At 39.4% G+C, this 27,266-nt stretch overlaps 1 protein-coding gene across 4 annotated transcripts; it reads right to left on the reverse strand.

The window, feature by feature from the left end:
* Window positions 1–3,747: 3,747 nt before the first annotated feature.
* CD47 (CD47 molecule) lies at window positions 3,748–27,266 on the reverse strand. 4 transcript variants are annotated; one of them, XM_075514920.1, is made up of 12 exons: window positions 27,116–27,266; window positions 23,072–23,422; window positions 21,654–21,701; window positions 19,143–19,232; window positions 15,763–15,864; window positions 15,281–15,373; window positions 14,627–14,722; window positions 12,727–12,819; window positions 11,178–11,209; window positions 8,810–8,834; window positions 8,131–8,158; window positions 3,748–5,625 (listed from the first exon to the last, which is right to left on the reverse strand). In XM_075514920.1, exons 1-11 carry the CDS (start codon window positions 27,159–27,161, stop codon window positions 8,133–8,135), a joined length of 1,002 nt encoding a protein of 333 aa, XP_075371035.1. In that variant the 5' UTR covers window positions 27,162–27,266; the 3' UTR covers window positions 3,748–5,625; window positions 8,131–8,132. The 4 variants fall into 4 exon arrangements, with proteins under 4 accessions (XP_075371035.1, XP_075371026.1, XP_075371042.1 ...); XM_075514911.1 differs by lacking the exon at window positions 8,131–8,158; XM_075514927.1 differs by lacking the exons at window positions 8,131–8,158; window positions 21,654–21,701.

The raw sequence follows: 27,266 nt of genomic DNA on the forward strand, positions 1-27,266 counted from the left end.
TTAAACACAATTTCCAATTCAAGTCGAAGGCGTGCCAGACCGTACTCTGCACCCGTTAGTTTCTATGCCCAAGTGACATCACTGAGGTGTGGAAGCAGCATTCTGACTTCACATGACAACTGTATGGCCCCAGGTACCTCTACTTGGTCAGCTGGTTGGTCACATACAGAAGCTAGCACTATCTAAATAGTCTTACAACTCCAGAAGGGTCCCAAAGTTCCATTATTAGAGCCAAGTTGGAGAAATTGTTCACACTCTTCCAGCAAATCTGCAGTTCCTGAGATCTTTAAAATACTTCTCCCATCAAATGTGTATTCATGACGGAGTCTCTCTTCCCTTCACTGCACCCACTCTCCAGCCCAGTAATTTCAAAAGCCTCCTATCTGTAGTCTTTAAAAACAAGCAAGCAAGCAAAAGAACAGAAGGAAACGAAAACTTTTTTCAACACTGCAGTTATCCTCCCCCAAAGCAGATGATCCTTGTCTCCGTGCTATTTACATGTGTGTATTAAAGTTTCTTGCTAATTCACCAGTCCACTGAAATACAGTCTGGTGCTGCCCTTTTCTCATACTTTATGACCATCCTCCCCCTTATACCATAGCCCAGCTGTGGCAGAAAAGGTGGCCTGTGAAGGCCAGTCCTCAGTGCCGACACACAGGTGCAGGCACCGCAAGCGCTTTGTGCAGGGTCTGGAGCACAGCTACCAGGTCACGCCGTACCCTCCGGATTTCAGGAGCATGCACAGTAGGCAACAAGACAACCGTGAGCACTTAGCGAGAGAGACAGTCCAGCTCATGCACTTTTTTCATCATGAAAGTTTTGAAGCAAGACGTATTTAACTCCAGGATCGTACTAGCTGTATCTATGACAAAGGCAAAGAACACTAAGCACAAGAGAATTACTTACTGGAGAAAAAAATAATAATAACTGTTCAATTATGGAGCTCTGCTAAAGCACCAAAGCTCTTTCGGAAGGCTTCTGGACTGGACAGTTCAGGTTTGGGTTGGTTTTCCTGGCTTACCCAACTGGAACAGTCTGAATTACAGGTATTAGATGTGATTGCATTGAGATACTCTCCAACCACTGACATTTATATTAGCACCATTTTTCTCACCCCGAGGTTCAAGCACACAGTTTTTCTGAGCTTTAGGACCAGGGTCACTCCAACCTTACAGTTTACCCTGCAGTGAGGTCCCCTGCACAGCAAAATTCTAGAACTTTTACATTTCATAGCTCAAACTGTGGTTCATTGCTCCTTTACAGAGGAAAGTGTGGGGGGGGGGAAATCACAAAAGATTCCAGAAGAGATCTTGAAGTAACAGCCATGGTTCAAATCACCCTGAACAAGCAGGGAATTGCTAATTATAACTGTTCCCATCAGCTCATCTCCACCGAAGCGGATGTGCAAGCAGAAACACTTCCCAACAGGACTTCCAGCCTTCTCTCATTTCTCCACTCTCAAATGAACATCAAACACTTCAGAAAATCTGGAACTTATGCAGTAGCACTTTAGCAGTAACACAAGAAATTATCTTCTCACAGACATGTCATTTCAGCGTTGCAAAGACCAACTAGAAGTATGCACTGCTCTGCTGTGTTTCTAAAGTTACACTAAGAGCTTTGTTACTCAGCCCGTTATTTCCTCCCACAGCATATTCTGGTAACAACATTTCATGGCTGAAGTTGGTCAGCCCAATTCAAGTTGTTACAGGGTAATCTACATAACCCCTTCCCCAACTGGATGACCTTTTTCAAGAGAAACACCAAGATCTCTGCACTGGTTTTGGCTGGGATGGAGTTAATTTTCTTCACAGTAGCTAGTATGGGGCTGTGTTTTGGATTTGTTCTGGAAACAGTGTTGATAACACAGGGACGTTTTAGTTACCGCTGAGCAGTGCTTACACAGAGTCAAGGCCTTTTCTGCTTCTCAGGCAGCCTTCCCCATGAGTAGGCTGGGGGTGCACCAGAAGCTGGGAGGGGACACAGCTGGGACAGCTGGCCCCAACTGACCTAAGGGCTATTCCATACCATACGGCATCATGCTCAGCATATAAAGCTGGGGGAAGGAGGAGGAAGGGGAGACATTCAGAGTGATGGTGTTTGTCTTCCCAAGTCACACACGATGGAGCCCTGCTTTCCTGGAGATGGCTGAACACCTGCCTGCCATGGGAAGGAGTGAACGAATTCCTTGCTTTGCTTTGCTTGTGTGCACAGCTCTTGCTTTCCCTATTAGACTGTCTTTATCTCAACCCACGAGTTTTCTCACTTTTCCAATTCTCTCCCCCATCCCACCGGGGTGGGGGGAGTGAGCGAGCGGCTGGGTGGGGCTTAGTTGCCGGCCAGAGTTAAACCACAACAGTCCTTTTTGGCGCCCAACGTAGGGCTCAAAGGGTTTGAGATAACGACAGGTTTAACTGGAAAGTGCTAGAATTTATAGCTCTTATTACTGTTTAGCTATTAATTGACAGGCTCCTGTGCTCACCATGGGGCTTGCTTGCGTTACTGTATATTAGAGACTAGTGCTCGTTAGTGGCTGCCTTTTGCTTTCACTGCTTGCTGTGCTGCTGAGCATCTGGCTCTGCTGTGCCTGGGAACATTTTGATAAGAGCAGTGGCCATGGGCCTGGGCTGGCAGATGGCCAGGGCATCGCTGCTGTTTCTGTGCTGCTGTACTGGACAGGCTGGAACTCCAGCGTGAACTCGAGTCCAAGGGACTGTGACCTGTGGATGAGTCCACACGGGAGCAGGACACCCCAAAGCATCTGCGCCCATGGATAAGCCCATGCCAGAGCAGGTACATCTCGAAGCGTCTGTGGCCATGGTTATGTCTGTGCCGCAGCAGGTATACCTCCGAAGGCACTGTGGCCCAAGGACAAGTCCACGCTGGAGAAGGTACACTGGAGAAGGTACACCTCGAAGCATCTGTGGCTGTAGATAAGTCCATGGTGCGGCAGGTACACCTTGAAGCACCAGTGGCTGGGCATGAAGTCATGCTGGAGCACCTCAAAGGGTGTGGTCATGGATAAAGCCCACAACAATCTTCCAACCAAAACCATCTGCAGCAGCCTAAGTAACACAGAGAACATTCTTGCCCATCCAATGAGTAATCTGGGGGAAGAGAGGGTGTAAAGGCAGGGAGAAGAGGAGCTATGACTATGAATTTATGGAAGCAGTTACAGAAGTTCAATGTGATAGCAACAAGAAAATATCTCACAAAAACAACTTAAAATTACTTTATTTTTAAAGTATATTAGCACAATATTTACAAAATTGTTTCATATTTCATAAATAAAAACATTTTCTTGGGTAAAGACTATAGATCTATAGATATTTAAAATGCCTATATATTTGTATATACACACATATGTACACACACAAATGGAAGCATACAGTTACAAACAACTTTGGTTTTAAATTACTGGTGGGAAAGGGCTGGATGTATCAGTGACTTTTTCAACTCTTGCTTTTAAATTTGTACCCACAAGAAATCCAGAGCAGAGCCCTTAACACAACAACAGATTGGTGGGTTTCTCCCATTTCCGGGGCAATTGATTCTGCAGCCTGTACATGGTCACCTAGCTCCTCATGTTTCAGCAATGCAGTAACAGCTCGGCCTCATCCCACAGTGACACAAACAGGTTCTACTGCAGTTTGGTTTACAGAAGTTAACGTAAAGCTATTATACATAATGGTTTTTATAAGGCAGAATACCTCAACAGAATTCCAGTGGGTTTGGTTTTTATTCCTCTACTCCTCAGCTTTCAAATTGCCAGAGGGAATCACTAGTTATAAATAGGGAGCTCTGCATGGTACTTAATCAGGTAAATTCTCACACTGAATTGTTAATGGAGAGTAATCTCCCATCTTTAGGTAGATATTGCTGTGATTATGGAAAAAACTGTATCAAAACATTCATATATAGGAGCTCAAATCTTATATGAATACTCCCAGTGACAAACTTGAAGGTATGAAAGTAAGTGTACATCATACGTGCTTCTTAAATGTTTTATCACATGAATAACCCTCTTCACTGCGGCCAGTTCCACCGATTTTAGTGAGGGCTGGACCATGGGTTGCTCTAAGCAGTTCAGTCCTGCAGCCCTAGCAAAACGACTGTTCATGAGAGTAAATACCGTAAAATCAGAACCCTCAAATTCATTTTGTTGAATTCTTGATGCAAGGTGTCTGCATCAAGACTTGGAGCCCAACATGCAGAGACTTTAATCTCTGTGACATGCACCACAACATGGATACGAACCTTAGTTTATAGCATCCAACTCGGAGACTTGCTAAATTACTCAGAATCTTTAAAAACATGGATTTTATTACATTACTGTTTGGCAACAGCTTTCCAAACAAAGTTTTAAATTGTTAGAAGGAGAAAACCATGTGTGCTTTGAAATATAGTACCTTAGTACGAACAGGAGACAGTGTCAAGATTTCTACAAAGTATACACAAAGTCCAAGAAAAGCCAACTATATTGGAACAACTCTCAAAACAGTTACAAAACGTAGTAAAATCTCATGTGCAAGTCCTAGAAAATTTATTTTTACCTGTACCACTCACATATATACAGAAACTGAGCCTCCTCACTTCTCGTCGGCTCCTCCTACTTATTTTCTGTTTTATGTATTTGCGATGTAATGGCAGCATCACAAACTCGGGTCAGAAATGAAATAGCTCCTTTTTCCATTCAAGAAAACAGATTTTTAACACACTGTCAAAAATACATTAAATAGGACAACTCCTGTTTTTATGAAGCATCAATGAGTTTTACAAATTCACTGAGTTAGGAAAGCCTGAAATTGCTTCCAGTACCACAAACTGCACAACATGAACACACACACGAACCACATTCAGCAGGAAAATTACTAGCTGCTGTGCTCCATAATTCCAGTGCTGAATTAGGCTCCAACAGCTGAGCAGTTTCTCATCAAAGAATACGGAAGAGGCACAAAGAGCTCTCTCACTGGACTAAAATATCAGCCACCAGAGCATACATGACTACTGCCCATGGAGAGGAACAGTGCTGTTTTGTGGAATTACGAGAACTCTGTTAATAACTTAAGGAGAGGTGGGAGTAAACTTTGTACTTACGCAACTTTGCGTATAAGCATTTATTTTTTTTTTTTTTATAAAAGTTTTGCTGAATGTCAGAAAAGAAGTATTTGTACAATCTCTACTTCCTGCTTGCATCATAGACATATGACCATACCTTGCTCATGCACACTAATAAAGAAAACAATAGTCTAAATGGTATTGCAATCTTTGGGCTGAGCAGGCCCAGTATCAAAGCAGTGACTAATGACAGTTTGTGAAAATAATACCACTAAGGATTACTGCAGGGAGACCCTGTAGGGGCAAACAGTGCTTTTTGTATTCTCATCCTCAACCATACCATATATACCATAACAAAAGAAAATAAAGATCACATGTGGGCAAACACCCATGTTCCTCGCTACAGCTGCTGTGACTATAAAATTACATCATTTATGTCAAAAGCACTTTTGCCACACATGCAAAGCAACTTAGTTTCCTGAATTTCTTCTCTTTGAGTAGTGCATCTTCAAGGCCACGGTGTATCAACAACGGTGTACTTTTCACGCATCACATCGCTCTGCAGTTCTGGGAATTAAAAAAAAATGAAAGAAAAGATTGTTCGGGAAGAGCAGCAACATTTTGTGCTGCCTACCCAAGCTGCAACTTAAAAAAAAGACTTCTTTTTATTTCAAACGTTGAAAGCATGCTTAGCACTCCAATAATGGAAAAGAGTGGTACTAACAGCAAGTGATGTTTCAGCCTCTCCACAACAGAGAAGTGGTCACTGTCTTGGAGCTCCAACTCATGAATTGCAATAAGCTGTAGTGGCTCCCAGCCTTAGCTGTCTGACCTGTCCTGTCTTTACTCCTAATGCTGGTCTACTTTCACATGCCATTTTGTAAGCTAGCGTGCCTCAGCATCTGACTCATCCCCCCTTGTGTGTGTGAACTTTCAAGGGAAGATTAAGGTAGAAATCAGGTACAGTTCAAAAGGTTCCTCCCTCCAGCTTGCATGTCAGAGCCCTTGCCTTCGATCTGTAAAACCTGTTATTTTTAAGAGCCATCTTTCAAGCCAGAAAAAGCAGACAGACTTCTAACCCTACCCTAAAAGTCAAAAATGAAACGGATAATTAGCAATTTCTGTGCTTTTGGAAGCTCCACCTCAGCACTAGAAGAGGAGGCAGGTTTTTATAAGCTTAAATAAGACCCAAGAAGAAACAGTCAAGTTATTTAAAATTGGATCTCCAAGCAAAACTCTACCTTGTTCTTCGGCAGTATGTGGTAACCATATTGATCCCATCCTTATCTCCTTTCTGGTCAGTTTGGAATGCAATAGACTGGCAAATATCTATTTGCTTCCTGATCTCAAACCACTACCATGAAGAACAAGCAATAGCCACTTCTGAAGCAGGACCTACCTTCCACTCCTCCTACTTCAGATTACACTAACTGGTATACATTTTATCAATGCATTTAAAAGACACCAATGCAGTTGTCCTTTGTACTGCAAAAGTGCTTGTATTGCTATTGGTTTAGAAAATAATCCTACCTGGCATATCTGGATGAATCACGTAGTAGTCATAAGTAACATAAACGTAGCAGTACATGGTATTTGTAAGGAAGCCTGTTTGTAAAATCAACTGAAACACCTTTTTCCAACTAGGGCTAACTAGTACCTCATTTACTGTCACAGTGTCAATTCATGCCTTCTAGAAGGGGCACGATATAAAAATATTTCAAGTAAATTAACAGATTTAGAGTGACCTTACTCTTTATCTTGACTAGCGAAGTGTTGTATTTTGATGCAGGAGTACTAGGCTAAGGGTGTAGTGATACCTCATGAAAAGCTTGCTCAGTTTCCAGGAAGAAACGGAAGTACCTATAGCATCAACAACTGCTATTTTATCCTACTCCCTTGAAAAGGAAGTACAGCTTCTGAATAGAAAAGAATCAGTAAAAGACTGTTTTCATTTTCAAACCTGAGCATCTAATCTAAAATTTAAGCTCTTCAATGAGACAGCAATCTGGCCAGGCAAACTCTGTTACTCTGCTGATGGATACAAGCTGCAGGAACCAAGAATCTTCGCAAACTTGGCCACCTGCTTTAGGTACCAGTTTGGGAATTTTGCACCAAGTTAATACAGTCTCTCTCATTTCATTATTACTATATATTATTATTATCTATCTCATTTCATAATTATTATATATTAGGAGGAGTCTATTTACATGCAGTCAGTGTTGCAATCTTACAGGCCGTTATAAAATCAGAAAGGACTAATCCCAGCATTGAGGACATTTCAAATAGGAAGAAATCTTAAGTTAGGCCAGGACACTGAAACATACATCTTTCTTTACAATATCTAGTAGATCTTTAAACATCAAGCATAACGAACGGGCAGAAGCCACAGTGCACCTTTAGATCTTAAAGTTCAAGATTCGGGTTTGTCAAAAATAAGTTGAACTTATTTAAGCAGTTCTTAAATGTTATTAAGATGTGTTTCAGTTCTGTTTGTTTTTAAACACTACTATCTGACTGTGAAAAATAATAAATTGAGTGAAATCTGACTGGAATACAAACAATCTAACAAAACTCAGAGAATTTAAATAACATCCGAAGGGGGGGAGGGGGAGAGAAAGTCTACTTTTAAACCACCTTCCTGTGAACTTTAATGGGAGATCACCAATTAAATACGTAGAGGAGGCTTAGTTATATTAACAACAAAAAAACTCCACCTCAAAAAAACAAATACAACAACCCACCACCAATTAAACAGTCCATGCATCTTACATGCTATATAAGCATAAAGGAAGCACACAAACTATTTGACCTTCCACATTTGATCAGAAACATACTATTTAATAGTTCCCTCTGACTCATTCTCTTCACTGTTTAGAAATACACATTCTTCCCCTATGTATGATACAGAAAATACATATTCTCTCTTTTCAATGGAATATTATTCAAATAAGAACAGCACCTGCACTGAAACCTGTCCTCCAAGTTTCATATTAGCACTGGGTAACTCTAAACATCAAAATCCCCAAATACATGTTAATTAGAATAAATATCTGGAGATATATTTGGACTTACCATCATTCTAACATCACTCCTTTTGCATCTTTAAAAGCCAAGCAAATGGATTAGTAATGAGCCTAACAGCAAGAAATGCTTCATACCTAATATTCAGATTAATTCTAAAATTCGGGTTAGAACTTGCTACTACTCGGCATGCCAATTAGTAAACAGAATAGCAATTAAAAAAAAAAATTCAGTTATCCCTTTCTCACCATAAATTTTCCCCATCTTAAGCGCTATCAGAGCTTCCCATGGTAAGAGTTTCCCCAACCCAAAGAAATATCAAAAGAACAGAGTGACAAGGACAGATTTTGCTATCATAAGTATTCCACATTCCAGGACAAATGCTCATGAAGAAGAATTAACATCAACTTTCAAGACTTGTCCCTCTTTTCCTCTTAAAAGTTGGACTTTTTGCAAAGCGAAGAGGGTGGATATAATATCCTGAAACATTAATTTGTCCTAAAACAGTCAAGCAATGCTACTGTGCTTGCTAGCCAGTGGAGTAGAACAAGGAGTTTGGAGCTGCAGGCATAATTTCATTGATGGATCAAAGTCTTACTGTCTCAGAGCCACATAAATTGGCATACCAATCTGATATCTCAGTGCTGTTGTATTGAGAACTACATTAATTTTTTTACTTTTTTCCATAATTAATCCCTTAATTAGAAGATAAGCCTTGAATATCACCTACCATTTAGTGGTTCTTCTACAGCTTTCTGCAAAACATTTAAAAATATATATATGTATAAAAAGCCTTCATGTTTTCTTTTGGCTCGCCACAGTTAAATTACTCTAATTGACATATACAGTAAGTAATGATTCTACAAAAATGAAGAAAGCTGAACATTAATACAACTAATGACTACAGTTCTGAAAAAAATTAAATCAGTAAATAACTGCATTCTCCGGATTATTTTTTCCACACTGTAAATTTTTCCTCCAATGAAATACCTCTAGGTGGCAGCAAAAGGCATGCAGATACTACTTCTAAGCTCTAAAACCTAACTGATTATTTCTGTGATTTGATCAATGGTTAGTAATAAAAAAGCACGACTAAAAAAAAAATAGTAGCCAAGCAATCAAGTGTAATCTCCTCAAAAGGAAATACAGTTGTGCATTTAGTCTGGTAGACAATCATCAGAAACAACACAAGCAATCTATGGAAACGTTAAAAAAAAAAAATCAGTAATTGGTTAAGATGGCAGATTTCACAATACGCACCTTTTCCCCCTCAGACTCAAGAAAGTGTCAAGCGTAATTTTATAAGTGTGCCTCAGTGTCAAAATTAGGCACTTCACTGATATTAAGTTTCCCATAGTCTTTAGATTACACAGAATCAAAGTGTCTTTTCAAAATTACTTCACACCTATTTATTGCCTCAAAGTACAGCAATATATGCTGAACAGCCCTTGATGGAAATGAGCAACATATTAACACACTTGATTTTCCACTAGGTCTTTCTGTAACTTCCGTAAGTTCACGGGTACAAATTATTGTCACCTGAATTCCTCTGTATCTGACTCTCCACTAACTGCAGCTGCAAAAACCATATTTTTAGTGGCTGAGATTTCCAGTGACCTCTAAGTTTTAAAAGTTTATTTTGATTTCATTGCTGCCTCCAATTCATAGAGTAATATGGTGTTCACTACTACATAATTGTGGCTATTTGTTTATTTGTCAAATCCTTGCTGCAGTGTAAAACCACCTTGTGAAGAGAACCGCTCATAAAGAGAATGAAGTTCCACAAAGGATGTTATTTAACATGTTGGTTTCTATTTCAAAGCTTATTTACAACCAAAAACTAAGCTTAAAAAAAAAACCTCCTCTTGCCCTGTTTGCTTCCATTCTACAAGTAAACACGAGCATGTTAGATAACGGCAAAATTGTGTTTTCAAAGAAGCGTATCTGTAATACATTTCTCAGCTCATTTTTGTAACATAATGAACTTTGTGAACTTCCTCTTTTTCTTTAAATTTTTTTTTTAAAACTCTGCGCACTTACATTCTTTACAGAAGTAAGAGACCAATCCTCTGAAATACTATTCCTTAAAATGAAAATAGATGAGAAAAAGCAAAGGAAAAAAAGAAATCTCTGTTGTCCTAACTGCAGTCAGCTCTCCTGTCCCACTGTTAGAAACCGTCTTTCTTCAACAGCTGGGTCTCAGTCTGTAGACTGAAGAGGAGACCTGGAAATGTGTCTCAAATGATGGCTGCCAGCCAAGAAATGGGATGACTTAGCATTTGCCATGCTCCCCTGCTACAAGGAAATTTTACTGGTCTTTTACAGTTGCGCCTCTTTACTTGCTTCTGCAAAACTCCAGAAATCAGGCAGTTCACATCCATGGATCACTAGAAAGCACTGCAGAAGTCTATGAAAATTACTGTTTTAGGAATGATTACTCTAGAATTCAAAAAAACGAACTGGAAAACCTTTTAAAAAAATGAAGTGCTCTTCCATTTGTTCTGTGTGACCTAAAGACAGACACTATGTTTTCAAATGGTCTCATCACATCAGGGGGCATTATAGAAAAATAAGAAAAGAAAAGAAGATGAAGGCTATAGCAGTCGTATAGCTGGGAATTCAAGAGAATATTAAAGTGTTCTGGTGTAAAAGACCATAGGGAAAAAACCTCTAAGTCTCTGTTATAAGCCACCTAGATGAAAAAATTCAACGGTATTCTGCACACACCTTAATGAAAAAGCATTTTCATTAAGGTGAGCAAAAGGGTCTTTATAAATTCATGTGAAAGAGTGCATTGTAAAAGAACACCAAACTTTCCTTCACATCCACCACCTTTTTGTGACAGGCCCTGAAACTCCATTTGGGCACAACAGTCGGGAGTAGCTGTTAGGTAAGGGTGGCAATTACAGTACTATAGACACACTCAATAGGGACAATGAAGACCACCAACTCACTCAACATTAGACATCTGTTACACAGCCAGAACTTTTGCTTGCTACCAACCTGGTCTGAATTCGAACTAGTGAAGAAAGGTTCAGTATCTCACTACAATCCCCTGAGCCATCTAGTCACCCCAAATTTATTAATTTTAAGCTTACCCCTGGACGAGGATGCTCTTTCATTCTGGAACCTAAAATAATTACAAAAAAGAGTGACCAGGCAGATGAATAAATGTCATGATCAACCAAGTAAAAATATCTACTGATAAAACTTGGAACAGAGTAGCAACACACAAGATTGAAGCTTCCCCTATCCAAAACTACTTAATATTATGATCTGCAAATACTTAAAGCCTCTAAGCACTCCTCTTGTTTAGGAACTGCATAATCTTACCATGTACAGTCTGGGAATTGCCTCACATGCATTTAGCTCTAAAAACAAATTACGCTACACGCTATTCTTTGTGCTTATTTTGGTGTGCTGGAATCTACCCCAACAGTCACATTTGACTTCTTCAGCCAGCATAATCAAACTACAAATGCAATATTTATGCAGGCCATTAGCACACAGCATCAAAGTTGTACATACGAGTAGCCCAAAGTCAGTAAAAATTACTTTTATCGTTGTTAAAAGGCTTGCTTCACCTCTGTCACATTTTTGACTTGTCTTCATCTATCTCATGTATCAAATATTAGGCATTCTGCCTTAATTTCTTCTTTAATGGAAATCCTCCCTGTCTCAGGTTCTATTATTTCTGACCATGCCCACACATGGTGTGCACATACTAAACCTGGAAGACTGTCTAATTCAGTGCAGACTAGGGACTGCGCTGACTGTATACACATCAGCTTGAGCCTGGAAGGAGTATATCCTCAATTGCATGGCTCTGCGTCCAAACTAACAAGCTGTTTGAAGAGGCCTCATGCACAGCTTGAAAGAAATAAAGTCTCTCTGCTCTCAGACCCAAGCTGTAAAGTCCACATAATATGTTATGCTGTGGTGTGCCAGCTTAGATGTCTGCACCATATTCCAATCACACAGCACTGCTGTGGTTTTTTGCTTATTTAGCAGGCCTGACTGGCTTTTATACCTTTAAATCTCTCATCTTTTTGAGATCTGGTGAACAAACCAGTTTCTGAAACAAAGCATTGCTATCCTTTGCTCCTGGCTTTTAAAATTAAGCATAAGAAAAAACAGGATTCACTAAAACAAAAGGTGTGCATTTAAATCACTCTTATTTTAACCTACCTCTAACCAGTAGGAATCACTTGGCAGATTTTGCTTCTTTAAATTCATATTCTGATAAGCTTTTGTCTGCACCATCCCATAACCCACTCTACTGAATCCTTGAAATCCTTTTGCTCCGTTCTAAGCTTCAGCTAGCCAGCTGTGTAAATGCAGAGCTTAAACAGCAACATCTGTTCGACAGCTGAAACACTCTTACTTAAGAAACCTGTCTGTGTTGATCTCAAGATAGTTTATTATGATAAGCTGTAAATTTCTTTACTCAAGACTCCCCAGAGTCTCTATGAAACAAAGCCAATATATACAGACAATTTTTCAGTAATTTTTTAAACTATGTAATTGTGAAATCACACCTTATGTTCAAATAAGACATGTCTACCTCTGAAAAGTACCATAGAGAAAATTGCTCTTCTGAATATTTAAGTGCTAAAAAAATAATGCAGAATATTAGGTGCTACTTACCCATAATAAACACGTAAGTCAGACTAAGCAAATTTGCAATAGCCAGAATAGCTAAGCCAGCAATCACAACAGACCCATGTACCGGAGGACAGGCTGTTAAAAACACGATACAAGAAACTGTATCATCTGACCCAAGTAAAAGCATAAACTTTTCTTTTCAGATATAACTGAGAACTAAAATACATGCGCCTGATAAAAACAGATGTGATTAATTTCTCTTTCAAAGCTATCCCAGAAATACTTCTGCATCTTTCTTTTCCTGTATACATTCTTTCATGATACAGAGGCATTTACTGATTTATCCTGCTTAGCTGTACTATTTTACCACAGTTTAGCTATTCTACTATCATTCACTGCAATTGACAACATTCTTTCATTAACTGTATTTTAAACTTAAACTGACATCTCAATCCCAATTGTTTTGAACTATAATTGCATTAGATTACAGAATACAATACTGTTACTGATAAAACAGGGTAAAGAAGTTAAAAAAAGGGAGGAAGGGAGCAGAATACAAGGGTAGTTCTGAGACAAATCCACCACAGATAACAGGAATGCTCCATGTTTACAGGGATATCATGGAGCAGGAACAGGCTATTCCAACCTAACCATAGTTCACTACAGAAACTCCTTGTTCTCTGATCATTGTTTCCAGGGTCTTGGAAGTCATTGTAACTACCTGCAAGCTCAACTGACACTTAAAGGGTCATTGAGCTAAACTCCCAGAGATACAGATAACATCTACCTTATCTGACCTGTGAAAAGGTCACCCTGAAAAACTAGGGAGACTGTCCATTTGAGAGCGTAATAAAAACATCCGCCATTTTGTATTAGCCTAGAGGATTAACGCTTTACCAGAAATCTCCCACCAGTTTATTTTACTATTACATTTGACAACACCTAGGTGCCCCCTACAAACACCTCTGTAAATACTAAACAATAAGCATAAAACTCAAATCACAACTCCACTGAAAGGTCTATCATTTCACTCAGATTAGACAAACCTTTAGAAACGACTTCAAGGAGAAATAGTTTTTCTTAAATCCCCAACCAAATAAATGATTAAAATGAAGAATGTCTCCAACAAACAATAAACCAGGGATATAAAGTGCTTCCAATGAACACAAGTATGTATTCTACTACTAAATATACTGCCAAGGATGCCTAGTCCTAAATTCATCATTTTCTCTGCTGTGGGGTTTTCTGATGGGTGGAGGGGAAGGCAGGCAGGGGACAAAGGGAGGGTTAGAGGCAGGGATTAGGGGTATCGCTGTGTGCCCTGGTTAGATGGTGTTCCTTTACAACAGGGACTGTTCTCCAGTGCTGAAAACAGAATGCCAGCCACAACCAGACTTAAAACAGTCCAAGAATGCTTCCAAGTTTACTGTCTCTGCATCTGCCTTCCTAAACTGTTTCAATGGTATTCATTTGCCAGCAACTCAGTTATCAGTCGCATACAAGCAGAGATTAACAAGGAATTTCTGATTTATTCAATGAACATGAGAAAATTATTATGACTCTAGTTTAGTTTCTAAATACCCTAGGCCTCAGTAAGAATAACAGTAATAAAGGTCAACATTGGTTTTAGGTGACTCTCTAGGGCACTAACTGTTGCAAAATTAAAACAATTAATTTTTTTTTTTAAAGCAACTGCTCATAGAATGCAGTCATGCTAGACAGAGTCATACTAATGAAACTGATATATGTAATATTGCCTTTGGGCTATTCTTCTTTCACCAGATAAAAGAGCGTTAACACAGTAGTCCTAAAGTACACTTACAGAAGTTACTTGCTAACACTCAATGTAGTAAAGCCATTTTCACAGCATTTTAGTGTTACAAACAAACATCAGGTATAGACAAAAGTAAAAAGACACTTTTACACAAGACAAATTGCTTACCTGAGACACACAGTGGAAAACCAACCACAGCAATTATATAACCAAGAATTTGCAAACCTATCAGCACAAATGTTGCTTGTGGTAGACTATTGAAAACTGGGAGAGACAGAAAGAGAAACAAAATTGTAATTTTTAAAGATTAACTAAAGAGATACAAAAGGTAGGTCATTCATATAAAGCTAGCAATAAGATTCTCCTAAATTCCAAGCTCAGCCAGCCAGTGCGATAACAAAACTCACAAGTCACTGTAAGTCACTCAGGACTCTTGTATGTGTATACACACACACACATATATATATGTATATAAAAATAAAATTATAAATAAACCATAAGTAGAAAAAATGAAACACATACATTCTGAGAGTTAGCTATTCATCCCAGTCCCAAGACCCAGGAAGGAAGAGCAGGAATCACTCAGGTGTCCTACCCTAAATCTCATTTTTCAGGCAGGTAACTTATACTTCTTCCCTGAAGCAACTTAGCCAAACAAACACAGTTTAAATGTTTTGAGATACTAGCAAGGCCAGGAACCCAACATGCTATCGTAGCACCTATTTATAAAAATGAAAACAGTATGTAGATTATGTGAGGGGGGGAGGGAGCTCAGTTTTGCTATTGGTATGTTCTTGAGCTAGTGAATAAATAAATACTCACCAATTCCAAACATAAAGTATTGAAGCGGTACCAAAATCACAGCAGGGACTACAATTAGGCCAAGACCAGCTTGATTCTGTGCAGTATAGCCATCTGCAAACATTTGTATGGAAATTAGTAAAAAAGAAATCCTTGATTGGAAAAAAGCACAAAGTAACGAATGTAAATCAATAGTATCATCAAGTTTTTAGAATCCATAAAAAATCCCACTGAAGCACCAGAAGTCACTTCCTAGCCCCTACTATTCACCCAAGGTAATGGGACAGAAAATAGAAATAGATTTGGAGTCTGTATCTCCCTATGATCATCTGAGGGCCTGAAAACCACAATGCTGGTTTTGTTGTTATTCTATAATTTTTTTTTTATTTTAAAATTAGTAGATTGCAATTAATAGGTGGTACTAACTTCCATACTACTGCATGGAAGAGATTCATTTGTGCTCTTATTCCCTTAAACTAGGAAGGCAATTTTAATACACTTACCTTGGACAAAAAGAACAGTGCCTACAACAGCAGCAACTGTGAAGATGATGCCTGCTACAATAATGCCCATTTTCTTCTGAGGTACAATTTCGTATTTTAATGCTTAAAGACAAAACAAAGAGAGACGGAGAGGAAAACAATCAGACATACAGATTCTCTCACTAAAATACACAGATGTTATGATTAGGACTGTTGTCCTAAAAGAAACAAACTCCTAAAAAAGTAGAACTATAAATAGTACCAAGATTTCACTTGTTTTCATTGTTTGATATGGTTAATATGACTTACTCAGATAAAAGAAACCTGGCACTGTGTTTTAGTCAAATTCTTAATTCCACGTTCTATACAATTCAGGTGATATATTATCATCATAACTTTGGGACATGCTACAGGTTAATTCAAGTAGATGAACTGACATTTAAATAATGTTACAGTGAATTTGTTACTCAGGTGAGTGTCAGACAGGTACTTAGAAACTCCAGGTTTATTTCTCTTCCCTGCGACACTGTGCGAGCTCAGACATATCACCTCCATCACCAAGGGAACCAGGTGATGTTCCCATCTCACCAGAATGCTTTGAGGATGAGTAGATATGGGATGACCTACATGTTCAGATGCCATAGACAAGACTAATTTTCAGTAAAACTGCACTGCTAAATAGCTGCCATCTCAGAAATGGTTGATTCCAGTGGAGGGTTTCAAAGCAGCAGCACTTTAGTAGTCTTTGGAAAAGAAGGAACAGTACAAATACCACATCATAATAAGCCGTGTTTGTTTCTGCCTTACACACTGCTAAAACTAAGACACAAAAAAAGGCAGCTCTTCCTCCAAGCTTGAGAACTAACATACCAACAATCTTGGTATATGTTGAAATTGGTAATCACAGAGAACAAACAAATAAGTAACTTCAAAAACAAAAACAAGGAGCAGGCACAGCATTTAAAATCCCACTTACATGCACTGCATTAGCACAAAAAAAAAAAATCACGAATCTACAGTAAATATTCTAGAGGGTACATATGACAAAATGTTTAATAGTATCTACTATCTATGGAAGGGTTACAGAATACTCTCTCTTGTAATTAAAACTCTATCTTTCATTATATTCACAATGTCTAACACAACAGGACTCCAGTCATACTCCCAAGTACTACTGTCATTCAAACCAAAAACTTATTTGGAATGGTAGTAATAGAAAAAACTTCCTGCATATCTGTACTGGAAATTCACATTTTTTCGTATTATAAATACACTAAATAAGGAAAGCAAGACAAAGGCAAAAATAAGTAATGGATATGCTATACTTAAATTCTAAAAGCCAATCCTGTAAGCAAAAAAACCCAAATAATCCAACCCCAAACCAACCAACAAAAAAAAAAAAAAAAAAACCAAAAAAAAAACCAAACCAACCCCCCCATAAAACACAAAACCAAGAAAACATACATTCCCAAGCGTTACATAGAAAAATCAAATCCAGTTTAACAAATTATTTAAAGGTATACTGTAGCATTGCTGGATTCACAGGTTAACTAAAACAGTGTAAATTAAAGGGAAAAAAAACCCAACAAAACCAAACAGTAAGTACACCCACATTTATTAAGTTAGAGGTAGCACAATTAGTTTTCCCCACAGAGGTCACAGACCTCACAATAAAGTGCACAGATGCAATAAAATCCAAGCAGGCTCAACAGTGCTTCTCCATGGATGTATCCATGCTTATTTTGGGACAATTATTACTTTCCTATCAAAACGCTAAAAATGTTAAAGTTCTGCTACGAATGGAAAAGGCAATGACAATTCCTTAACATATCAGAACAAATCAGAGACTCCTAAACCATTATAAACAATAATGAAAATCAGGATCTAACACTATGGAAATAAAATAATTTTTTTTATATATATACACACACACACATATACACACACACACACACATATATATATATATATATATATTAGTTGTCAACCTCTGACCATGGATGGACCTTTGAAAAGTCACATACCACTTTCAGAGGTTCATGAAAAGGTAATAAAGGAAATTATATATAGATGTCTGAGTATGTATGTGATTACTATAAATCACCCTGAGTGTGATTTCTTTCCATTTCTTATGGACTCGACTCTAAGCAGAAATGTGTATTTTTTTATTTTTTAGAAGTCTACAAATTGAAAAAGGCTGAAAAAACCTCAAAGACTGATGTAACAAATTGCACCACAGGGAACCATCTGAAGGACTAGGACATAAAGCATACTCTACACTGCATACATGTTGGACACCAGTGTATAAAGAACATCTAAGGATGTCTGACACTGGTGAATGTACTGCCTCTGAAAACATTTAACAAAATCATTGATGTCAGTGTTAAATTATAACTCAGCCAGTGCTAAAAGACTAATGAACAATTTTACATTAAGAAGAGAGCACCATCTTTCGCTAATACTGATTTTATGATCATAAAATGAAACGTTTCTGTTTTAATGATTCATTGTCATGGTGAACCAACAGTGAAGAAAAGCTTCCTTGTTCTAACCAATGACAGTAGACATTATCAATTATACCCCATAAAAATCACACACATGCAAAAAAGCTCATCGTTTGCAACAGTAATGGCAGCAGAAACATCACCACATGGCAGACTAGCTCTAAACACAGACCCTTTAGGCTGCACATCATACCTTTGTCTACAAAGGCATACAGCTGCTAAAAATCTTAACCCCAAGAAGCAAACCCCGGCCTCCAAGCAAATAGAGCAGTGGCCCAGATCCCACTGCTTAGGGCTAGACCCCCTTCAACACAGTGCCTGCGTCCACACTGCCTGACTGGGGCACCGTGTGGTACGCTGAGGTCCCAAAACACTTATCTTTTTTATGAGGTCACGTTTGTTTTCAGTTCAAAGGTCCTAAACTCTGCAAATGCCATGCCAGGCTAGTGTTTTCATAGCTTGATGCCAAAAACATGTTATATGTCCTGAAAGAGTGAAAGGCTCACTGAAAAGGAAATGGAAAGCCATGTAGCACAAAAGAGTGTAGCTTGGTGCACTCTTATTGACTGAGCCTGTAACAGTGCTTATTAGGAACTATCTTGAGAACTGTATACAAGTTAACTTTCTCATGGTGTTAGCTGATTCACGCCAAAAGAAAGCCCAGAAATCAACGTAAGTAACACAGCGTGGATGATCAGGAGAGGATTCCAGAGCAAATCAAACACCATGGTATGTGACAAAGCAGACATACCACCCCTCTGTGTATTATCTGCATCAATTCTACCAGACATCTTTTAGATGTAAGCACCATCTTTCATCTTACATGGATGCCTTTATGCAAGCAAATGATTTTAGGACAAATCAATAATTGCAAAGAATTAAAGAGTCAATACTTACCAACAACACTTATCTGAGCCAAACACAAAATAATAACTAACAGCAGCAACGCTATGATGATAGCCCTTTCCACTAGAAGAAACCATGATCCTAGAGAATAAACAAAGAAAAATGGGAGGGAGAAAACAAAAACTGAGGTTATTAGCTTTACATTTATTGCTCCTTTTTGCTCCTCTTGCTCTAGATTGCTCAGTACTGTATGTAATAGCATTAAGAGTCATAATAGGCTAAGAAAGCTATGACTTCTACCTATGTATTTTTCACTCTGATCTTGTGGGTAACAACCTATTTTTTCCAGTATTTCTAGTTACCCTAACATTTTCCAAACTGGAGATCTTAACCTCCACTGCAGCAGAGGATATGTTTATGCTATTGCCTGGCAGTACAAGCTAGTTAGCTTGTGGAACTACCAACAGCACAGTAGATCAGAAAAATTGAGTATTTAGGCTAAGCAGGGAAGCTGGGCAAGATCTTAAGTGTCCAATTTGATGCTTCCCCAGCTATTCTATTCTACCTCCAACTGCTGTTAATTCCCGAATAAATCCAGATGTGTGATAAGGAATACAGGAGCTAACCTACCTGAGAAGGAAACACTACTTTGTTAATTTCAGAAATCACACATTTTCCTTTAGCTGTTCCCACCATCATCCATTTAGCTTTTTTCCCCTTGCATCTTGGATGCCTTAGGCTGTTCAGTCACTCGTGCTGTACAACTGTGTAAGCCACCTTCCAAATTCTGAAATAAAATTCTGAAAATATCTCCACTGAACTAGAAAATGCAGTTGATTCTCGCATCTCTGCTCATAACTTCATTTAGACTCACTCTGTGGAATCCAAAGTCTCCATTTCTTACATTAGACTTGCCACCGTTCCTCTGCCTGCATGTTTGCTTCCAAAGAAACTTCTAATCTTCATCGAGATGCACACTCTTTGCATTTACTCTCCATATTTAAAAGCTCTATCTGCAGCTCCAGAAACATGGAATTAAGTAGCAATAACTCACAACTTTCAATGCCAAGTAAATACCTTGAGGACAGTTTTAAGTTCACAAATTCCTCTCTTCCTTCTCCCCTCCCCCCACAAGAGGTCACAGAAGAAGATACTGTGGTTACAACATAAATACAAGGCAATCACAAAATATACTACAGGCAGAGAAATGGAGGAATATCTGCCAACTTCCTTATCACCAAAAGAAGCCTAATTTAATGGATTGTTTAAAGGAAGGCTTTTTGCTTCATTTGCGTTTTCAAAAAAGCAACTAATATCTAACAGTAACTTCAATGCACAGTTGCCATTCTCTGGATTAGCCAAATCCTATAGGCAAATCCCAGCAATGGTGTTTGATGTAACTTTCAATTCATTAACAAGTCGCAGTATCTGCAAGGAGAGACTGAAAAGGAGTTTCATTTCCTCTGTAGCTTTTCCAGATGACACTACCAGGTATTACAAATAGAAAAAAAGCAGCCATGAAGCCTGGTATCTGCTAGGACTTCAGTATGCAACCTGGAACCACATATGGTCCAGTCTCAAAGTCTAAAAGCACTTACTGTATGGAAATGCTTGCAATACTGCTGGTACATGCAACACACAAATAAGAACAACAGCTGAAGAAATTTTCCTGGTAATACATTTCCCTTACTCTGGTGCTTCATAGCAATAACCTAAACTCCTGGTGAAAAGTATTATTTTGAGATCCAATATAAGGAAGTCAGTTCCAAACTAACAAGAGAGACTTCCAGACATTGGAGGGGAGGGGAGAGGAGAAGAGGCAAGACAGGAAAAGAGAAAGACAGGAAAAGAGAAAGACAGGAAAAGAGAAAGACAGGAAAAGAGAAAGACAGGAAAAGAGAAAGACAGGAAAAGAGAAAGACAGGAAAAGAGAAAGACAGGAAAAGAGAAAGACAGGAAAAGAGAAAGACAGGAAAAGAGAAAGACAGGAAAAGAGAAAGACAGGAAAAGAGAAAGACAGGAAAAGAGAAAGACAGGAAAAGAGAAAGACAGGAAAAGAGAAAGGAGAAACTTTACGGTCACTCTCCTGTGAAGATAACCGATCAGGAAAAGAGTGTGCCCAAAGACAGGGGCATTAGCATAGAAGTCTTGCTCACTCTGCTACGTACTTCCTATGTGAATCCAGGAATTCTGTAAAGTGAGATGGAGAACAGTTGGCTCTCATAAGACTATCTTTGTAAAAGCATCAATTGGAACATATTAGTAGTAACAGCATGAATTAATTGCTCAGAAATCAGAGTGAAGACTGCTACAGGATTTCCATTATCCACTAACCCTTTTCAAAACTCACTTGCTATACTTTCCTCTATTAGCCTATTATCTCAAGAGTCTCTCTAGAACACTAAGGAACAAACAAAAAAAAATTATGCAGAAGAATTTAAAGAGAGAACAAGTGACTGTTTTACCTTCAGCTAAATCCTCAAACATAAGACTAAGTTTTACATTTTCTAGCATACACTCTTAAACCTAATGTGACCTCGCAACTATGAATTCTTCACCAACCACATTTTTCCATTGGTGTTGGGGTACTTTCCTCGCCACAGCTGGCAACTAGAAAATGAGATTAGAAAAATTACATCAGTTTCCTGCTTTGTAGTCTTTACATGGCTTTCAAAATTCTAAACAAAGAGAAAGTAAAAATAAAACAATAAAACTTGCAAATGGGACTTGATTCTAGTACATCCTCAAGCCTTGTTTCCTCTTCTAGAGCTTAACACTGAATGGCAAAAACAGTCCAAAAAGGTTGAGTGAGGAAGAAGTTATAAGAGGAAGGAAACTGCCTATACCTCTTCCCCTGTTTTTGCAGTGTTCTAAGAACCGAATTATTTTGTAGCATCCTCACTCTTTCAGTGGCTGTGCCCCTCTCAATCCATTTCAGGATCACATTTGTTTTGCAGTGTATATGGTTAACTCAATAATTAGACCCAACTGTGAATTACACAGATGTTTGCAGCAAGACACAAGTAACATCTGTTTGAGCTTCATAAATATTTTAATGACAAATGCAAAAATTAATAGCAAAAACATCCTAGGACAATTCTACAGTGCATGGGTAAGACTCCACGCACTACACATATGTAACATACTCAGTGCTTCTGAGCAACTTTCCAGAAGCAAGAAGCCCAGTCTCCTGTGCAGAACAGATAAACAGTACACATATACGTTCGGTGACACCATCACTTCTGCAGAATACTAGACACACTGCACGTGTACAGCAGATCCCATTATTCAATAGCTGAGGCGCTAAAGCGCATGGGCTGCGTCTGACAAGATAAGGTAAAATGGCTCACTAAATGAGAATTTCATCACTTAGTCACCGTTATTTTAGTTTAACATTGTCTTCTGAAGATGACATTTAATGCCAGGCAACCATAACAAGTTACCATCTAGTAGTAGCATTTTCAACCTTACTGGAAAATTACATACCTTCAGATCAAGTTTTAGAGCTCTCATACAGAATTTCTATTAGCTCTATCTGTAATTTTTCCAGCATAGCAAAGATTGCAAAATGCAATTCTTCAAAGAAAAGCCATTGTGATGGACGTATATATCTCAGTATTACAAAGACACTAGGAATATGTTTCAGTATGTAATGCAATAACATGAGCATGCTGAAAATATCACCAACTATATAATCTATAAGATGTGGGAAAGCACAGGTTTTACTACATTAGACAAGTGATCTTCAGACATTATTATAGAATGAAAAAATGTGTTTGGATCTTTCCCACAGAAGCACTCCCCTATAACTTAATCCAAAATAACTCATATTAGCATTCAAGTTAGAAGGCCTGGGTGCTACATTTTCTGTATTTTCAATTTAAAGTAATACATTGTCATAGTCATTATTTTTCTCTTTCCTGTAAGATTTTGTTTGTTTTCCCTCCCAACAGGTTCTAGAACAATGGCAAGCAACTCACCTGAGTAGCTTCTAAGTTCAACTTTTACTTCTCCTTCTCTGTTTGATTCTGTTACTTCACAACTGTAATTTCCAACATCTGCTTCTGCACTGTTAAGCATTATAGAGGCCATACCCCTGGGTAAATCCTTCTCAGATACAAAGTTAGCTGATTTAACCGCTGGATGTCTGAAAAACTGCCGTCTTGCTCCATCAAAAGAAAAAATTATTTGTCCTTGTTTTTTCCACGTAACAAACATGACCTTTGTATTGTTCTCCTTTAGATTAGTCACACAGCAAGGTAAAATCACAGTTTTATTACAGTCAGATTTTTCAACAACATCTGTCATGCTAAATGTCAACTGGGCAGAACCTATAAAGAAAAATGAAAATTGACACATTCAGAATTATTTCTTAATGCAAAAGAGAAGAAAGAAGAAAGAATTGCAACACATGACTTGGGAAAACAGAACAAATTCTCCTGCGAAACCACAAAAAGAGAACCATGCTTTAAGGGAGTAACAAAACAAGGAAAAAAGGCATTCTTATAATTCTGCCCCAGCCCCTCTACACAGACTTAGCCGTTTCTCACATCCATTTAATGTATAGGTAACATAACCTATCATAAATTTTAAAAAAAAGTAATAAAACTTTGGGCTGCCACTTACTTGGACACTTCCCCTAAAATGCCATACACAGAAATACTGCATTAAGGCCTGGTTTCTGCAAAGCATACTCATAACATTAACCACAGGTTGTCCCACTGATGTTCAAATTTTTGCTGCTGATCACACAGGTACCTAAAAACAGAGTTCCAGGCATCAGCTCCACACAAGCATCCTTTACATTTCGTTAAGGACAGGGGGAATAAAAATTCTACTTTTACACTTCTGAGAGAAGGCAGGCAAGGCAGCTTAGTCAACAAAGGTTTTTCATTTGTTCCTTCTTATCTCTGAAGGTGGAGCCAAAAGCCCATAGGTTTAGATCGTTTCTTGCACATTCTCTTTTCCTTTCCAATGGAGGAGGTGCCCACACAATACCATATATTAAATAAGATTATTATTTACTTAGTATTTGAGTCTATACACAATAGAATTGAAAACGGAGAATTTGTAGCAACAAATGTCCTGTATTAAATCGTTGTGATTAATGCTACTAACAATAGCATTTAATGCAGCATTCACACGGGATTATGTTCACTGCTGTTTTTTATCACTTCTCTCCCACATTGCACCACAGTTCAAAAACAGTAGTACTGACTGACCACTGTTTCAAGAAAGACCTAAATCCTATGCCAAGATTCTATCTGAAATGAAGATCCATTCATCAGTTCTTGAGAATACCAAAAATTGTAACATCAGTATTTAAATTAATCAGTGTTTAAATTAGGTTAATTAAACTAACTTGACTGCAAAAATGAAGGCTTTGAATCCTGTATTTTCTCTATTTTTCCTCATTTGAATGAAACTGTAACTTAGTTTAATAGCTGTCCTAATAGTCATTGCTCCCCACCAAAGTCCCAGTGGCATTAATTATTCAACATGCTTGACTATATCCACCTGATAAAACCAAATATGTGAAAAGATACGTACTGTAAAACAAGACCACAACCCCTAATACTGTAAGCACACAGACTTACAAACTGGTGTAGCTCCAGTGACTTCAGACGAACTACTGGTATTCACATGGCTAAACCAGCTCAGAATTGTGATACACATTTGATGACTAAATTCAATTACAGGAAAGGGAGGAGAAAAAAAAAAAGGGGGAAAAAATTAATAAAAGTTGTGTCACTATTTGCAGCAGCTCAGTTTTTTCAAAGCAACAGTCTCAGATCAAATTTAAAAAGCACTGATCCTTGAAACATTGATTTAATACTCTCACACAAGTCACTGGATTACTGCTGAATATCAAAAGCTTATAATAAACTGACTAAATATGGATTATGCATGACAGCACTTAACAATGAAGAAAGAATTACTCTCTGGTTCACTCCTTGTGTTGCATTTTTTAAACTGTACCTCAAAAAATAAAAGTAACAAAAGCAGAACAAAAGGAAACTGTACCCAAACCCCAAACTATGCACTAATGAAAAATAAATGCACACAATTAAAAGCTGTAGTGCTTCAGTGGCTCTTCCTGAAATAATTTTCACATGTTTTATTTTAACACTACTTCACGATAAAAGGTTTTGAGTGTGGGGTTGTTGGGGTTTGTTTTTTGTTCTTCTTTTTTTTTTCTCCTTTAGAGCTAGCACATTTACATTTTGTAGGAAGAATTTATTCTCTGCTGGCTCCATCACTGAGAAGAAAGGTGATTTTCAACTCAAGGAAGCAACTATACTTCCAAATACTTACCAAAGCAAATAAAACCCAACCATCTTGAAGGAATTAAAACAAATTGATCACAATTTTCTCCCCAATATCAGCACAGAACGGCATGGAGCTGTAAATTACTGATTCCACCAGTTTGCTGTTGTGTAGTCTATGAGAGTTGGCATATTTTGCCTGAAGCCAATTTAGAAGTACTCATGTGAACTGCTCCACCAGCAGAGTGATGGGGAAATAATGAGCAGGCTGCAGACAGGCACCAGCAGAAGCACACAAACAAATATTTGCGGATTTTGTCCTCTGCAAATCCGACTGCTTTAGCAGAAAGGGTTGCGTGGCTGCCATCTCACTAACGGGAACCTGACCTGCTTACGACAGGTGATATTTCCCCTATAAACTTCCGACATTCGCTTCCAACAAAAAGTGACATTCTTGTGGTAGGAGGAAGTCATCAGAACCCTTCAGCAACAGCTCCCAAATCCTGCAGGCAGTGGACTACTAGGCGGGCTCCTAGCCTCAAACTTTCTCATGGATTATCAACTTAGAGGTGTCACATAAAGGTGGTAATTTTAGAGCAGTTTTGGGGGGCTGCTTCTAAACAATAGGCAGTTGTGAAACTGCCACAGAAAGGTTATTTCAAATGACATATGCAGTGCAAATTCGGGATTACTGCACATTATGTCAAAATTGGCTAAGCTTGGTAGTTGTACCTGATGGACACCTGCATTTCTCACTGACCACAAAACATGCTAGGGCACTCTGCATTTAAGCCAGTCTACTGCTAACTCAGGAACCCAGACATGAATTTAGATACTAGCTTTAAACATGCAGGTTTAGATGTGCTGCTTACTGACAGAAGAACAATCTAGCATTTGCATTTCGGTGAAAGTGTTGCAATTTTTTTAACTCTCCCCCCTCCCGAGTTTCTTCTCGAGGCACAGAAAAACAAGAAGTTAGACTGCAAGATGTCATTTACACATCAATAACACCCAAACTTTTAAGATCAAGAAATGCCGTCAACCCTAGAAACTGTACAGCACACGACGAGTTTGATCATCGTTATTTCTTCAAGAAAGCACATTAAGCGAAGCTGCCCTAATGCTACCAGCACAAGACGAGGAGCTTTGCGCTGGTCACGGTGTCCCTCCTCTTCCCCGCAACTTCTGCAAGAAGCAACCCACTCCCAAACCCGGGGAGGACGAGGGAAGCGGCAAGGCGTGGGGCGGGAGGCACGCCCCGCCAACGGATGGCGAGCTACAGCTAAGGAGATCGCAGTCCCACACACGCCTGCTGCCACCGTCGCTGCCCGGCGGCCACCAGCGACAGCCGGGAGCTCCGGGCAGGGGCAATGCGAGCCACCACGCCGAACGGAGGGAGCCGCAGCTGCCCGCAACCGCGGCGGCAGGGTGGACAGGTGCCGCGCCGCGCCACGCCGTTCGCCCCACGGGACCGGCCGCCTCACGGCCCACCTCCCCCCGCCGCCAGGGCGACACCCGCGTGCCCAACGGCTGCGCGGGCCAGGGGAGGCAGCTCTGTCCTCCTTCCCTCACACCCGCACATCCCCCTCCCGCCCCCGGGGCCTCGCCGGGGCTACTTCCGGGGCTGGCGGGGCGCCTGCACCAAGAACCCGTTGGAGGCGGGGGGTGGGCGGAAGGTGTCTCGGACCCGGCTGCCGCGGCCCCAGCCGCAAGGGTCGGGACGACGACGGAGAAAGAAAGAGGGCAGCGAGAACTCACCGGCGCCCACAGCGCTGAGCAGCACCCAAGCGGCCAACAGCCACATGGCGGAGCGGCGGCGGCAACGCGGCCAGGCAGCCCGACAGCCTCCGGAGCTGGTCGCCGCAACGGGCGGATCCGCGCCGGGGGCGGGGCGCTCGGGGGAGGAGGG

Source organism: Mycteria americana, chromosome 1 (genome assembly GCF_035582795.1).
Source record: "Mycteria americana isolate JAX WOST 10 ecotype Jacksonville Zoo and Gardens chromosome 1, USCA_MyAme_1.0, whole genome shotgun sequence".
Classification (NCBI taxonomy): domain Eukaryota; kingdom Metazoa; phylum Chordata; class Aves; order Ciconiiformes; family Ciconiidae; genus Mycteria; species Mycteria americana.